Source organism: Capsicum annuum, chromosome 1 (assembly GCF_002878395.1).
Source record: "Capsicum annuum cultivar UCD-10X-F1 chromosome 1, UCD10Xv1.1, whole genome shotgun sequence".
NCBI lineage: Eukaryota > Viridiplantae > Streptophyta > Magnoliopsida > Solanales > Solanaceae > Capsicum > Capsicum annuum.
In genome coordinates, this window is record NC_061111.1 from 140839107 (window position 1) to 140854315 (window position 15209).

Genomic DNA, 15209 nt, shown 5'->3' on the forward strand with positions numbered 1-15209 from the left:
AATAAATATAAAAATGCTTTAGGAAAATATTTTTTTACTTGTACATCTAAAAACTTATTTTCTTCAGACAATATTTTTTTGAAAAATGTGTTTCTTCATACCGAACACATTAACATAGTAAATTATTTCATACGATCAAGAAAAATCATTTAGTTGATTAGCAAAAAAGTTCAAAAATAAAAAAGTAAATAAAAAGCTCAACTGGTAACCTAACTATTATATTTATGATGTAGAAAATTATTTGTTCATTGACAGATATATATTTGTGCTCCTTTACCCACTGTTGGACAATAAAATTTCGAAATCGAAAAATAAATAATTCGAGACAAGAAAATATTGCAACAATCGATTTTATTGATTTCAATAAGTGAGTGTTACAATCTCTATGAATCCTCTGATTCGCCTTTTCGAATATAAATTCAAGGGCTTAAAGCTTAGTCTTAAATTTGAATTTGAATTTGATTTGATGGACTTGAAGGACTTGATCTTGACTTGTGCTTGAATTCAAGAGTTTTTGAGCTTGTTCTTGAATATTGCGGTCTTGATATTGAACTTGATTTGAATGCTTGAGCTTTTTAGAGAAATTACGGCGTTTGATCCACGAGTTTTTTCTTACTGCTTGTTAGAGTTCTGGGGTCTCTCTTCTGAATTATGAGACTCTTATTTATAGTTGTAGGAAAGAAAGAATCATGATGAATATGAACTTTCTTTGACCAAACAGATTTAAGTGATGTGGCACTTTTTATGGGCTTTTATTTCATGGGTCTGCTGCATCAATTTGACATGTGGCACGGTCCTATTGGCTGCTTCACTTGACTTGGTATGCCATGTCATTTGACACGTGACACTTATTTGAGCCTCTAGAATATGACAATATTCTTGGGCTTAGCAAAGTGGGCTCATTATTTATAGCCCAAATTAATGGGATAGCCCAATAAAAATTGAAATTTAATTAAACTTATATATGTTTGTACTTAAATAATTAATTTAATTATATTAATCCACAATATTTATTTAGGACTAATATATTTTGAATTTAATATAATTCGAATTTTATACAGATTTAAATTTAATAAAACTGTATCGCTCACAAATACCTCCTACTTTAAGACTTGTCGAGATCTTTCAAAGACTAGGCTCGAAGTATCAATTTGATATTTTAGTCACACGAAATTCGTGTGGAAACTGAATTATTACGAACCAATTTTATACATAAAACATGTCATAAGCACGCTGGTCCTGCAAAATTTCAATATACACAGTAGTATATTTTTATCCTTGTTACACGTGAAAGTGCTAAACAAATATATTAACTTTCCTCTTTTGGCATTTAATGTTAATAAGGTGTACCCCTTTTGGTTTTATTATTATTTTTTTGTGGGTCCCATAGACTTTTCTTTTTCATTTTTCAAAACCAAAGTGAACCAATACAGTAACAAACTTAATTTGATTTTCTCTAGGATCGGTAAGGACCTGCCGCCTCAATCGTTTTCCCTGTTCCTTTTCCCAATGAAATTCTAACAAATTCTTTTCTAACTTTCCAAGGATTACAGAATGTACACGTCTTTCAGCGCTATAAATACCCATGAATTTTATCATTATTTCAACACAATTGTGAAGCTTCTCCTGCCTGCAGCATTGTGTCTAACTGGGATCAAAGGCAAGGTAATTTCTTTTTCTTTCTTTGTGATTTTCATCAATTTCTTTTCTTTTCTTTGTGTTGCCCTTTTTTTTTCTTTAGTATTGAAGCAGATAGCAAGACAACAATCGTCTTAAGGTGCGAGAGTTTAACTTCGCGTCCGTATACTCTAAGAGCAATCAATTTGATTTCAAGACGCTGATTTTGCAACAATCGGCTTAGGGTGCGAGAGTTTAATTTCGCCTCCGTACACTCTAAGACCGACCAATTTGATTCCAAGATGGTGGCTTTGCACCAATCGTCTTAGGTGCAAGAGTTTAACTTCGCCTCCGTACACTCTAAGATCGACCAATTTGACTCCAAGATGGTGGCTTTACAACAATCGGCTTAGGGTACGAGAGTTTAACTTCGCCTCTGTACACTCTAAGACCGACCAATTTGATTTCAAAATGATGGTTTTGCAACAATCGGCTTAGGGTACGAGACTTTAACTTCGCCTCCGTACACTCTAAGACCGACTAATTTGACTCCAAGATGGTGGCTTTACAACAATCGACTCAGGGTGCGAGAGTTTAACTTTATCTCCGTACACTCTAAGACCGACCAATTTGGCTTCAAGATGGTGTCAATTTCCTTTTTCTTTGAATAAAGCCACAATATAGAGGAACCTTTTGTCAGCAGCTGTTTGTACAGGTATTTTGTTCAACTTCAACTTGTTTTTAATTAAACCTCCTTGTTTATGCAGATTGCAGTAATGGTTCACTTTAAGAACTATACCTCTCTATCTTCCAACAACAAGTATCTTTTTATTGAGGCTGATGATGGTACAATTTTATCCAAGCTATTGACCTATACTCCACTGGTCAGTAAGTGTGCAGATCCATGGCCGTCTTTGGTAAATACCCTTCATATGCCGAACTGGACTTTCGAACATGACCTTGGTTCTAATCGATCCGTTAAAGTATGGACTCTTCAGGCTCCAAACCAACGTCCATTGAATGTTGCGAGCACCCTTCCTTGCCTAGGGCATCGAATACTTCAGGGAGATATACGTTGGGGAAGTGCCATGGAGATAGAAGGTGAATTTCGTCATATTCAAGGATATTGGGAATGGGCTGAAGATGTTTTGTATAGAAGCCAACAAACTCTGAAAGCAGCAAAAGTATATGATGTTGTTTATGCTTCTTTATTTACCTACGATCGAAGTTCAAACATATTGCAAGCCTTTGTTGAAGCATGGTGTTCAAGGACAAATACGTTTCTAACATCGATTGGAGAGCTCTCTATATCCCTTCGAGATTTACATGAAATTGGGGGCTTACCTATCAGAGGTCTTCCTTATGAAGAAGTAGTACTTGAATTCAAAGATCTCAACGGTGTCGATAATAAGAATGAGAGATTCATCCCCTGTACCTGCGAGTTTTTATTTTTAGCCTTTCAGCGTCTTCAAGAAGGAGAGTCCCATAATTCGAGAGTTACTCTTTGCAAGTGGATAAAGTTTTTTTGCAAAAGAGTCTTAAGATATGAGGCGGATCCAGTGAGGAAGGAGAAAAAATCCATTCGCTTGAAGTCAACACATAACCCAACTGGAACTATTCCTAGCGCAGCAAAGTGGTCAAGTGCAGATGATGTGACATTTTCTACACTTAGAGTAGGGTATGGACATAGGGTTGATACATATTTGGCAGCATTTTTATCATGTTGGTTATGCTCCTTTGTGTTTCCTTCTAAGGATGGAGATTTCATTCGTCCGGGAACTTTTAGAATTGCGGCTATGATAGCCAATAGCAAACTTTTGGTCTTTTCGTTCCTGTCTTGTCAAATATTTATAATGGTTTAAACAGGATTACCAAAGGTTCGCAACTTGAGCACATCAAAATACTCTTTCCAATCCATTATGTGTATGGTTGGCTTGCTTACTATTTTAAGACACATTTTTCTCTTCCTAATGGGCTATCCGTTCCACTAATGGTAGCATATTCTGGAGAAGGTGCTGGAAGATATTTTGATGAAGAGCATGCCAGAAAGCGTATCTATCAAGGAGATAATATTTCTTGGACTTCTACCATGCCGAACAAGTCCAATATTCGCTATTTTGTGGATAATGATAAAGAAGCTGATTCAGAGATAAGTTACTTCATGAGCCTTTGTTTAACTTTCTCCTTTTCAGGTACGAAGACTCATTCATCCTTGATCCATATAGCCCGCATCGATTTAGCCGTCAGTTTGGATTTTATCAGCGCCTCCCAGGTAGCTTAGCAAATGATATTCGCAGTGCATCACTTGATGAAGCGCTCAGATTTTATTGCATCTGTGTGTTGCATGGATCCATGGCAAAGGCTACTTTTCCTATGGCCATACCTAATGCGCGAAAGCATTCCTCTACTTTGTATAAATCTTGGTGGGACAAAGTTCATGGGAACTTTATTGAAGCTAACTTGCAATCTTTAGTGAATGTTGTAGGTTTAATTATCGACACTCCTCAAGAACATGGAAAGGAGGTCCCAAAAGTGGCTAAGCCTCCAATTTTGACAGCTAAGGTAGTCATTTCGTACAGAGTCAAGGGACCTCTACCTGCGGAAACTCAGAAAGAGGGACCGCCTGCCCTGACTCAATCGGCATTCAATAAATAACCATACCACTACGAGAGTGATAGTAGTCATGGAGACCGTTGTTGGAAGAAGGTAAAACCATCCTTGGCGAAGCAAGGTGATTCTAACTCCCATGTGGAGATTCTTGCTAGTTCATCGAAAACGCCATCAGCCATCGAAAAGGTAATGACTTAACTCTGTACTATTTCAAAGTATATGATTTGCCTTAATATAGCCCTCATATGATGTTTTTTATTTGTGTGTACAGCCAAATGATGTTTAAATTCTGGAAGATCCTCACCAAAGTAAGCCTCAAGATAGCAGCGAGTCTGTAGCAGGTCCAGACTCAAAAGAGTTACTTTTGTCATCCAAAGAGGTCATCTCTAACCCTTGCGGTAAAGTTAAAGCAAATATAGAGTCAAAACTTCTCTCGGCAACCAGCGGTGACCGCATATTTGATGGCAAAAAGGTTATTTCAGAGCTTAAAAGAGAATTTATCATGAAGGCTTGGGCTAGTATCCGTACCAAACTTGCAGTCCTTACTCTGAATCGTGCTTCCTTTATTCAAGATGACGTCGAAGTTATACTCAATGACATGAGTGGAATGGGGGCAGATATTTCCCTTTTGCAGATTTTATTGGGGTCTTTCTTTAGGCTGGCAACTTCTTATGACCAAGCATAATCCACCCTTATTGATCAAACCACGACAATTAAAGAGTCAGAGTCATATTTAAAAGCCAAAGAACATCTTGAGCTTGTATTAAGCGAGAGAGATGAGAAATCTAAAGAAGTTTCTACCGTCTGCAAATCTCTTGAAAAGCCGAGAAAGAAGGTGAAGAAGTTGAAAGCTCACCGAGATATGCCAAACAAGAAGCTACAGAGATGGAATCCAAAGTTTCAACTGCTGAAGAAGAGTTTTCCAAGTGTTCTGATGTCTTCCTCGCAACGAAAAATGCCTCAAAGGTCGTGGAGAAGAAGAAATAAGTCTTAGAGGCTGCTTTACAAGATTTAGTTAATTATAAGATACACTTAGATTAGCCTTAAGAGGTGTCTTTCTTCAAACCTTCTTGTTGCTTTCTTTTACCCTTTTTTATTGAGTAGTCGGATCTATCAGTTATAATGGAAACCTTTTTCTTTATATTGCACATTTATTTTAACATTGCTTTTGAATTTCAACACCAAGAATTGCTTGCTTATTTTGACGTATTGATGTCGCAGTATTGAACTCTGGCTTTTCTATCCGAAACTTGTTGCTTATTAGATTTACGCCTTTGTCTGACAACCGAGTTAGACTTACAACTTCAATTTGAAAGCCTTAAGAATTAAAGCTTTTGACTTGCAAACTTGATAATTGTACGTGTGGCAGATCTATGCCTTAACTGTAGGCTTTGGGTATTCTAAATCATATTGAAAGAGCTTATTTTCCTTTTGAGGGGTTGCCCCCATTGAGCCAAAAGTATCTGTCATAAGTCTAAGACTTAATCAAGATGCATGCAGGCTCGACTTTCATTCAGCGAATCAAGTAGGGCTATGTATATTTATTTTTGACACTCATGGAACTGAACTCAGAATAAAATTCCAAGCGCCTACGTACCTCAATGAAGAGGATCAAGTCACAACGTAGTTCTGGGTGAATTTTATTTATTTATTTATTTATGTGTCCTAAGTTTTGCCTAGGCCGCCTCTTTCGAGGTTTTCAACCTAGCGGGCATTTATTTGATTTTTTTTTAGCCACTCACAGTTTATCCTTTTGCGGGGTATAAGTAGACATGCAGTTTATACTCGTGCCTTAAGGAGTGTACATGCAGTTTATACTCGTGCCTTTAAGGAGTGTCATCTTCCTTCAAGGATAGTACTTCTTCAAGAACTTGGCGTTGATAGGGCCCACCCTCATGCCATCTATATCGAAAATCTGGTAAGCACCATTTGAATATGCCTCTTGTATGACATATGGTCCATCCCACTTTGGGGTAAATTTGCCCCCAGACTTATGAGAAGTGACAATGGGCCTTCTTACTGCAAGAACTTGATCTCCAACTTGGAAGCACCTCAAGCGAACCCTTTTGTTGAAAGAACGAGATAGACGAGATTAATAGCATTCAAGATTTTGTTGAGTCTCCGGCCTCTTCTCATCAAGAGCTTCTAACTCAGCAAGATGCAACTTAGCATTTTCTTCATCAGTGAGCCCTTCTTGAATAGCCAGTCTTAAATAAGGTATTTGACGCTCAAGTGGCGGGACTGCTTCAACTCCAAAAGCAAGTGAGTATGGGGATGCTCGCGTTGGTGTAATGTAAGTTTTCCTATATGCCCATAAAGTTTCTTTCATTCACTCATGCCAGCCTCGTTTGGATTTGGAGACAACTTTCTTCAATAAGTTGTACAAAGTCTTGTTGAAAGCTTCAGCTAGACCATTGGCGGCAGCATGATACATTGAAGACTTGCGCTGCTTGAAGCCAAAGAGGTCACAGATCTTATTCATCAACTTGTTATCAAATAGCTTGTCGTTGTCGGTTATTATGTATTGAGGAATTCCAAAGCGGTAGATGATATTCACTCAGATGAAGTTTGCAACATTTTCTTTCTTTACTTCCTTGAGAGCAACAGCTTCAGCCCACTTGAGAAGTAATTTGTTGCAGCCAAGATGTATAAGTGCCCACCAGAAGATTTTGGTAGTGGACCGACAACATCCATTCCCCAAGCATTGAATGGCCAAGACGCTACAGTTGGATATAGTACCTCTAGAGCTCGATGTATGAAATTTGTATGGAATTGGAAAGCTTTGCATCTTATGGCATAGTCCAAGCAATCTTTCACTATCGTTGGCCAATAATATCTCATCTTTTTAATGTGAAAATGGAGCTTCGGTCCAATTGATGTGATCCACAAACTCCTGAATGTGCTTCTTGCAAAGCTTAGATTGCTTCTTCCTCTCCCAAACATCATAAAAGTACTCCTTCAAATAATCTTCTATACAGTGTGTCCTTATAGTAAAGAAAGTGAGGTACACGACGACGAATGTCAGTCTTTCTCCTTGGATCTTCTGGAAGTATCCCATAACATAAGTAGTCGATGATAAGTTGTCGTCAATCTTCTTTTTCAGTCTCAGATACGGCAACGAGGTATTCAACTTTATCTTCTTCATCATTGTTTGATGGGGGTACTACCTATTCTTGACGAACAATAACTTGTGTTTGATTTGGAAGGGTCAGGGTTGAGGCCAAAGCAGCTAGGGCATCAGCTTGCTTATTTTCCTTCCTTGGCATATGTTGTAGGATTACTTCTCCAAGCCATCTCATCAACTTTTGTGCATATTCATGATATGGTCTTAACTCAGGCTTTCGAACTTCATAGCTTCCCAACAGTTGTTTTATCACCAATTGAGAGTCGCCAAAAACTTGTAATTCTAGTTGCTTCATGTCGACAGCCATCTCTAGTCCAAGTATGAGCACTTAATACTCAGCAACATTATTGGAGCAACTATTCATCATTGTAAAAGAGTAGGGGATGACCTTTTCTTGTGGAGTGACAAACACTACGCTAGCACCAACTCCATCTCGATGTGCAGCACCATTAAAATACATCTTCTATGGGGATCTAACTTTCACAGCCATTGCATCTTCATCAGGGAGTTCATAGCTCAGCTCCCAGTCATCAGGTATTAGGTGATCTGCCAAGAAGTCAGCCAATACTTGTCTTTTTACAGGTTTTTGGGGAACATACACAATCTCAAACTGTTGAAATTGAAGGTACCATCTTGCAAGTCGGTCACTAAGGACTGGTTCGATATTACAAACTTGATGAGATTTTCCCTAGAGACAAGCCGAACAACATGAGCCTGAAAGTAGTGCTTTATCTTTTGAATCAAGAAGGCTAATGCCAAACATAACTTCTCAATTGGAGAATACTTTAGCTTATTCGACGTCATCATTCTTCTCAAATAGTAAAGAGAATTTTCCTTGCCTTCACTATTTTCTTGAGCCAGTAGTGCTCCAACTGACCTCTCTTATATCGCGATGTAGAGTATCAATGGTTTTCCAGGTATGGGTGCTGCAAGAACTGGTGGCTTCATTAAGTATGATTTGATACTCTCAAATACATTACTACAAGTTTGGTCCCATTCGAAGGGAGTTTCCTTCTTCATGAGGCAACTAAATGGTTGACATTTTCCAGCCAGGTTTGAGATGAACCTCCTTAAATATGCTAGCCTTCCTTGAAGGCTTTTTAACTCATGAATATCCCGAGGCTCGGGCATCTTCAAAATTGCATCAACCTTAGCTTGATTAATTTTAATTCCTCAGTATTGCACAATAAAGCCAAGAAATTTTCCCGAAGTAACTCCAAAGGCATACTTCAATGGATTCATCCTAAGTTGATATCTTCGAAGTAACTCAAATACCATTCTTAGGTCTTTTAAGTGGTCGTCTTTCTTTCTTGACTTTACCACTAGATCATCCACATAACATTCAACATCTTTATGGAGAAGGCCATCAAAGATGTTCTGCATAGCCCTTTGATAAGTGGCACCAGTATTCTTCAAACCAAAAGGCATCACCTTGTAGTAATAAATACCTTTGGGCGTATGAAATGCAGTGAGTTCTTTATCCTTTGGCGCCATACGGATTTAATTGTAATCGGATGAACCATCCATGAAGGACATTTCCTCATAACCAGTGGTGGCATCAATCATTAACTCCGGTATGGGGATTGAAAAATCATCCTTAGGGCATGTGTTGTTGAGATCTCGAAAGTCGACACCAACTTAAATTTGGTCATTCTTCTTCCGTACTGGAACAATACTTGAAATCCACGTGGGATATTTGACTTCACAAATAAAGCCAGCTTCAATGAGTTTGTTAACTTTGTTTTTGATCAGTGGAACCAACTCCGGCCTAAAGTGTCTTTGGGCTTGCTCAACAGGACGGGCACCATTCTTGACTGCCAACTGATGGACCACTACTTTTGGATCTATGCCAGGAATTTCCTTATAGCTCCAGGCGAAGACATCCATATATTTTTTAAGTATGTCCATATAAGCGATTTCTTCCTCTACTTCTAGAAACGCACTCAGGTAAGTTGGTCTTGGTTCTTCATCGGTTCCAAGATTAACTTCCTTCAAGGGATCTATTTTGGCCTTTACTCCTTCTTCAAGTTGCGATGAAGCATCTCTGACATCTTCCTCCTCTAGAGGATCATCGTCATTGACGGATATATAATAACACCAAAAGACATCTTCTATCTCTTCATCAACCTTTATTTGAGATGAGACATCTTTCTCGTTCTGGGTTGTAACATGATATGAAGAGCTAACACTCTTTTCATCTTCTTCGCATTGCTTGGTATAAACCACAGTATGCATCTTTTCTTTTAACACCTCGTTGCATAAAACTACCAGTTTCATCTGTCGATTCATTCTAGAAGGAATCAAATATTGGAAATCCTTCTGGATTTTAAATGAAGAGTCTAGCATCGTGCTTTGACGACTTCTTTGACGCTTGTTGTTTTTCTTTTTATTTATAGGACCCAACCTTTCGAACACAGAAATTTTTACGGTTGATTCTCTAATTTGATCAAATACAGAGGGTCTTTTATTAGCGGTAATGGATTCTTATTCCACGGTAATGTAATTACTGACTGCCCTTCTTATGGAGATGCGAATTGGAGGTGGCTGCGCGTATCCTAGTCCTTCGCGTGCTTGCCTAGTGTTACCCTTTGATGGAAGTTTGTCCAACCTTGATGGCTCATTAAGATTGTATCCAGCCTTCACAAATAGCTTGTATGCATTTGGATCAAAGCCCACTTTTGTACGCTTCGTAGGGAGTGTCATATCTGGTGGCGGATTCTGAGCCACAGATTCCCCAAGTGGCCTTGAGGATGAATTTATTCCATCAATCTTCCTGACAGGTAAAGTTAGCCCCTTTAGCACATTATCTTAGGCATTGGGTGAGTGATTTTCCTCTTTCTTTACCTTTGCAACATAGCGAAGAACAGGAGTTGCCTTCTTCTTCGTAGGAGTGACGCTTTCTTTATTCAAAGTGAAGAAAGGCTTCCTGTTGGCGAATTTTTCGATAGTCACCATGACCTTCTTAGATGCAAGATCATCACACTTGGTCTTGGTGACATCTTCAATCCTTTTCTCATCTACAATATAATTCTTTAAGTAGAATTTTGCATCGGTAAAATGTGACTCAGCTTCAGTGAATGGCTTGTCATCGGTGACTATCATTCTTTCCACTCCATTTTTGAGGTACTTTAAGCATTGATAGTAAGAGGATGAGATAATTTTATTCCCGTGCACCCAAGGCCTACCAAGCAATACATTGTATGAAGTTTTGGCATCACTCATATGCATCAATGGGTTTGATTGAAAATCATCCGTACTAATCCCCAACTTGATACATCCCATAGCCCTTTGGCCCCCTTGGTTGAAGCCTTGGGTCATTATACGGATTTCGTTCAGTTTGTTAGTAGCGATGCCAAGCCCTTTCATCGTACGAATAGGCAGTATATTGACTCCAGATCCTTCATTTATCAAGATTCTATTGATCTTTTTACCTAGAATTTGACCCACCATGTATAAGGGATGGTTATGTAGGGTATCACCAAGCAGAAGATCATCATTTGTAAATGTGATTTTTGTATCGCACACATGTGCCTTTTCGCCAAGAGTTTCAGTCAATCTTTCTGAAGATGAAGGAACTTTCATGGGTAGATTCTCACCCTTTTCCCCCTCTTTGGCGGTATTAAAACAAGATGCCTCAAGGTTGACTTGGACAGTCTTGTTGCGGAACCAACTCGGTAAGAATTCCTCTAAAGTCACCGGATGCCGAGGTTTCTGATGGTGAAGCTCCGTCACTCTTGTCCTTTTTGGAAGTGCAACCAACTTCTATTTCCTTAGTTTCTTCACCACTTTCCTTTTGGTTGGCTACTCGTACATCTCCTTTCGCAGACTCATCTTCTTGCATTTGCATCTAGCCACTAGAATCCAACCTTCATCATCGTCTTCATAAATCGAAGACCTGTCAGGCTCTAATATCTCCTCATTATGCTCTTTGACACAAATTTTAACCGGGTCGAGCAAACCAAAAGTGATAGAAATTTGATGAGAATTGGTTGTCTTTTCGTCGAAGAAGATTTTCTTCTCTTTTGCCAGTTGCATAAATTTATCTTTAAAGACAAAGCATTTCTCCAGAGGGTGACTTATGAGCCTATGATATTTGTAAAAATTAGGGTCATTGGTCCTTCCGGCTTTATTGGTACGCTTCATCTCTGGGAGTTCAATGAGCTTATGCTGAAAGAGTTCATCAAAAATCTGAGCAACATCGAAATCAAGGAAGGGATATTCTTTTTCTTGCATCTCCTTTAACGTTTTCTGATTTAGACGTGCTCCAAAAGACGTCTTTACACTTTACTTCTTGCTCACCTTGGTGGTGACTTTCACAGGAGACACATCAACATTAATGGATTCTTTGTTATCATTTTTGGGGACAAAATTACCCCATCTCTTGGGTTCTTGCTTATCCTTTCCCCTTCGAGGGTCATGGATAGGCGCTCCTTCCTTTCCAGCAGAAGACATGCTTAAATCCATGTCGTGAGCACGAGTAGCTAACTTTTCAAAGAATTTTTGCTTAATGCCTTGCAAGATGTAGAGAAGCCCCCAGTGCATTCCTTGGATGCACATCTCTATTGCAGAAGCTTCGTTGAGCCTATCTTTACAGTTTAGGCTAACATATCTTCATCTATTGATGAAGTCAATGACTGGTTCGTCCTTTCTTTGCCGGGTATTTGTGTGCTCTACCATGCTCACTGTACGCCTTGTGCTATAAAAGCGATTCAGGAACTCATGTTCCAATTGCTCCCAACTATCGATGGAGTTAGGCTCGAGATCCGTATACCAATCAAAAGCGTTTCCCTTTAGAGAACGAATAAACTATTTGACAAGATAGTCACCGTAAGTTCCAGCATTATTCCATATCTCGACAAAGTGTGCGACATGTTGTTTTAGGTTACCTTTGCCCTCAAATTGTTGAAATTTGGGGGGTTCATAGCCAGCAGGCATTTTGAGGCTATTTATTCTTGCGGTGTAAGGCTTGGCATATACAAGGAAAGACTTGGTGATAACATCATACTTGTCTTTGAGGGTCCCTTCAATAAATTCCCTCAATTGTCAATCGGGATCATTCCCTCAGCAGAAACTTGCACCTCTTTAGTCGATCGTGTTTGTTTCACAGGATTTTCTATCTCATGAACCTCTGGAGCTTTTCCCAGCGCATGGCTAGATTCTCCGTCTATCAAGCCTTCCACCCTATCCACTATCTTATCAATCCTCGCAAGTTGCTCCTCCATAGATAAGGCATCAGTTACCATTGCTTGCACAATCACCGGAGATGTTGGAGAGTAAAATGAATTATCACATAAGTTGATTTTTGAAGTGCTTAGCTTATGTAGAGTAAGTGGAGATGACGTATTTGTTGAACAATCATCGCTCTTGGCTCCAGAGTATTTGGAACCAGAATGTTCAAATAAAGCTAGAGTCTTTTTCAGTGATTCAAACTACTTCCTCCTTCTGAAGCACTTGCATTGGACTTCGTTCCTTTTGGGGTTGAAGATCCAAAAACTAGGGCTGGAGCGGACGACACTGGATATGTTTTTTTTCCTAGCAAGCCTGCCTTGCTTCTTGTGACAGCTCCCAGGCTTCTGAAAGTAACACCAAGGATGCTTTCTACTTCAGCAGAGAACTTTAAATCTGCAGTCTTGGAAGCAGTTGATTGAGAATTGACCTTCTTGGAAGTCATTTCGTTGTTCTTAAACTTTGAAGTATGAAAAGTTGAGATGAGAGGTAGAGAGTGTCCCACTGGGCGTGCCAGAATTTGTTGGACAATAAAATTTTGAGATCGAAAAATAAATAATTCGAGACAAGAAAATATTGCAACAATCGATTTTATTCATTTCAATAAGTGAGTGTTACAATCTCTATGAATCCTCTGATTCGCCTTTTCAAATATAAATTCAAGGGCTTAAAGCTTAGTCTTGAATTTGAATTTGATTTGATGGACTTGAGGGACTTGATCTTAACTTGTGCTTGAATTCAAGAGCTTTTAAGCTTGTTCTTAAATATTGCGGTCTTGATGTTGAACTTTGGTAAACTTGATTTGAATGCTTGAGCCTTTTAAAAAAATTGCGGCGTTTGATCCACGAGCTTTCTCTTGCTACTTGTTAGAGTTTCGAGGTCTCTCTTCTGAATTATGAGACCCCTATTTATAGTTGTAGGAAAGGAAGAGTCATGATGAATATGAACTTCCTTTGACCAATCAGATTTAAGTGATGTGGCACCTTTTATGGGCTTTTATTTCATTGGTCTGCTGCATCAGTTTGACATGTGGCACGGTCCTATTGACTGCTTCACTTGACTTGGCATGCCATGTCATTTGACTCGTGACACTTATTTGGGCCTCTAGAATATGACAATATTCTTGGGCTTAGCAAAGTGGGCTCATTATTTATAGCCCAAATTAATGGGCTAGCCCAATAAAAATTAGACTTTAATTAAACTCATATATGTTTGGACTTAAATAAATAATCTAATTATATTAATCCACAATATTTATTTAGGACTAATATATTTTAAATTTAATATAATTCGAATTTTGTATGGATTTAAATTTAATAAAATTGCATCGCCCACACCCACATTTAATTCATTTTTAATTGATTATTACTGTTTACATATATTTGCTCATTTTTTTAAAAATATTTACTTATCATATCTTATTACTCAATGTAATTTTAAAAATAATTATAAAAAATATTTAAAGACACACAAACTTAATTTAATTATATTTGGTTCAAATTCAAAGTTAAATATTAATCATAACATTTTTTTTATCACATTTCTTCTACATATATAAGTTTAATGTTATCTAACACTCGATTTCAATGTTTATTTTTAGTTAAAATTTTAAAAAAATTAATTAACTCTATACTTACAATTAAAAAGAATTTATAAGTGCATGAAACTAACTCAGCAAGGAACGAAAAAATACCACTTATTCGATAAAATATAAACAACTCGGAAAATCAGTAAAATAATTTAAATAGATAAACGTAAATTCCCAGGTTAAATGATGAAAATAATAAATTAATCATAATATTTAAATACATATAATTCTATTTTATAAATCACCTAGACGAAAGTAGATATGCAAAAATACATCCACACTCATTCTATACAAACATGATCTGGTAAGTCTCCTTTATATATTTTCATTCTTTGTTGCATTTATTGATTTCTCAATTACATTTCACATTCTTAGGATATCTTCATACATCAGATTTGTAGGAACTTCAGCTTCCTTAGGTGTATCTATAATAAAAGATAAATATAAAGTTGATCATAAATCAGAATAAAATAATTAAGAACTTATATTAAGTACAACAACATATCTTGGTAGTTATTTGAGAAATATGATGAGCATTAATTATGTTTTTTTAATTCATGTTAAGTATATCTATGAAAAAAATAAGTATAATATTTCTTACAAATAACAATAAAATAATTAGAAAGTTGAGTTAAGCATGAACAACATACCTTAATAGTTATATGAAGAAATGCGAGGAACATTAACTATAACCTTTTTATCCATGATAGAAATTTTCTAAGACCAAAACAATATATATATATTAATATAGAAGTGTATGAAAAAATCATATTAATTAATTTACCTCTTAAGTGTGGGACTAAATGACGGGTTTATATAAATTGTTAGTTTGTATATGATATTAACGACTTATCGACGTATAGATCAGAAAAATGAAAACAAAGCGTTGACGAAGATTGAACAACTTCAACCTGTAATTCACTGAGAGCTAGTAATTAGTTATTTGCACAAAATGCTATAAACAAAATATATTAACAACATTCAACGTATGAAACAAAATAGTATTAAAACACATAAAAAGAAAAATTAATCAATATCTCTCTG

The 15209-nt window shown here is 37.3% G+C and overlaps 1 protein-coding gene across 1 annotated transcript; it reads left to right on the plus strand.

The window, feature by feature from the left end:
* The first annotated feature begins 1308 nt into the window (after positions 1 to 1308).
* Positions 1309 to 5368, plus strand: LOC107880006. Its single transcript, XM_047407641.1, has 3 exons — positions 1309 to 1665; positions 2385 to 4413; positions 4499 to 5368. The coding sequence occupies exons 1-2, from the start codon at positions 1555 to 1557 to the stop codon at positions 3477 to 3479; spliced, it is 1206 nt and encodes a 401-aa protein (XP_047263597.1). The 5' UTR covers positions 1309 to 1554; the 3' UTR covers positions 3480 to 4413; positions 4499 to 5368.
* Positions 5369 to 15209: the final 9841 nt, after the last annotated feature.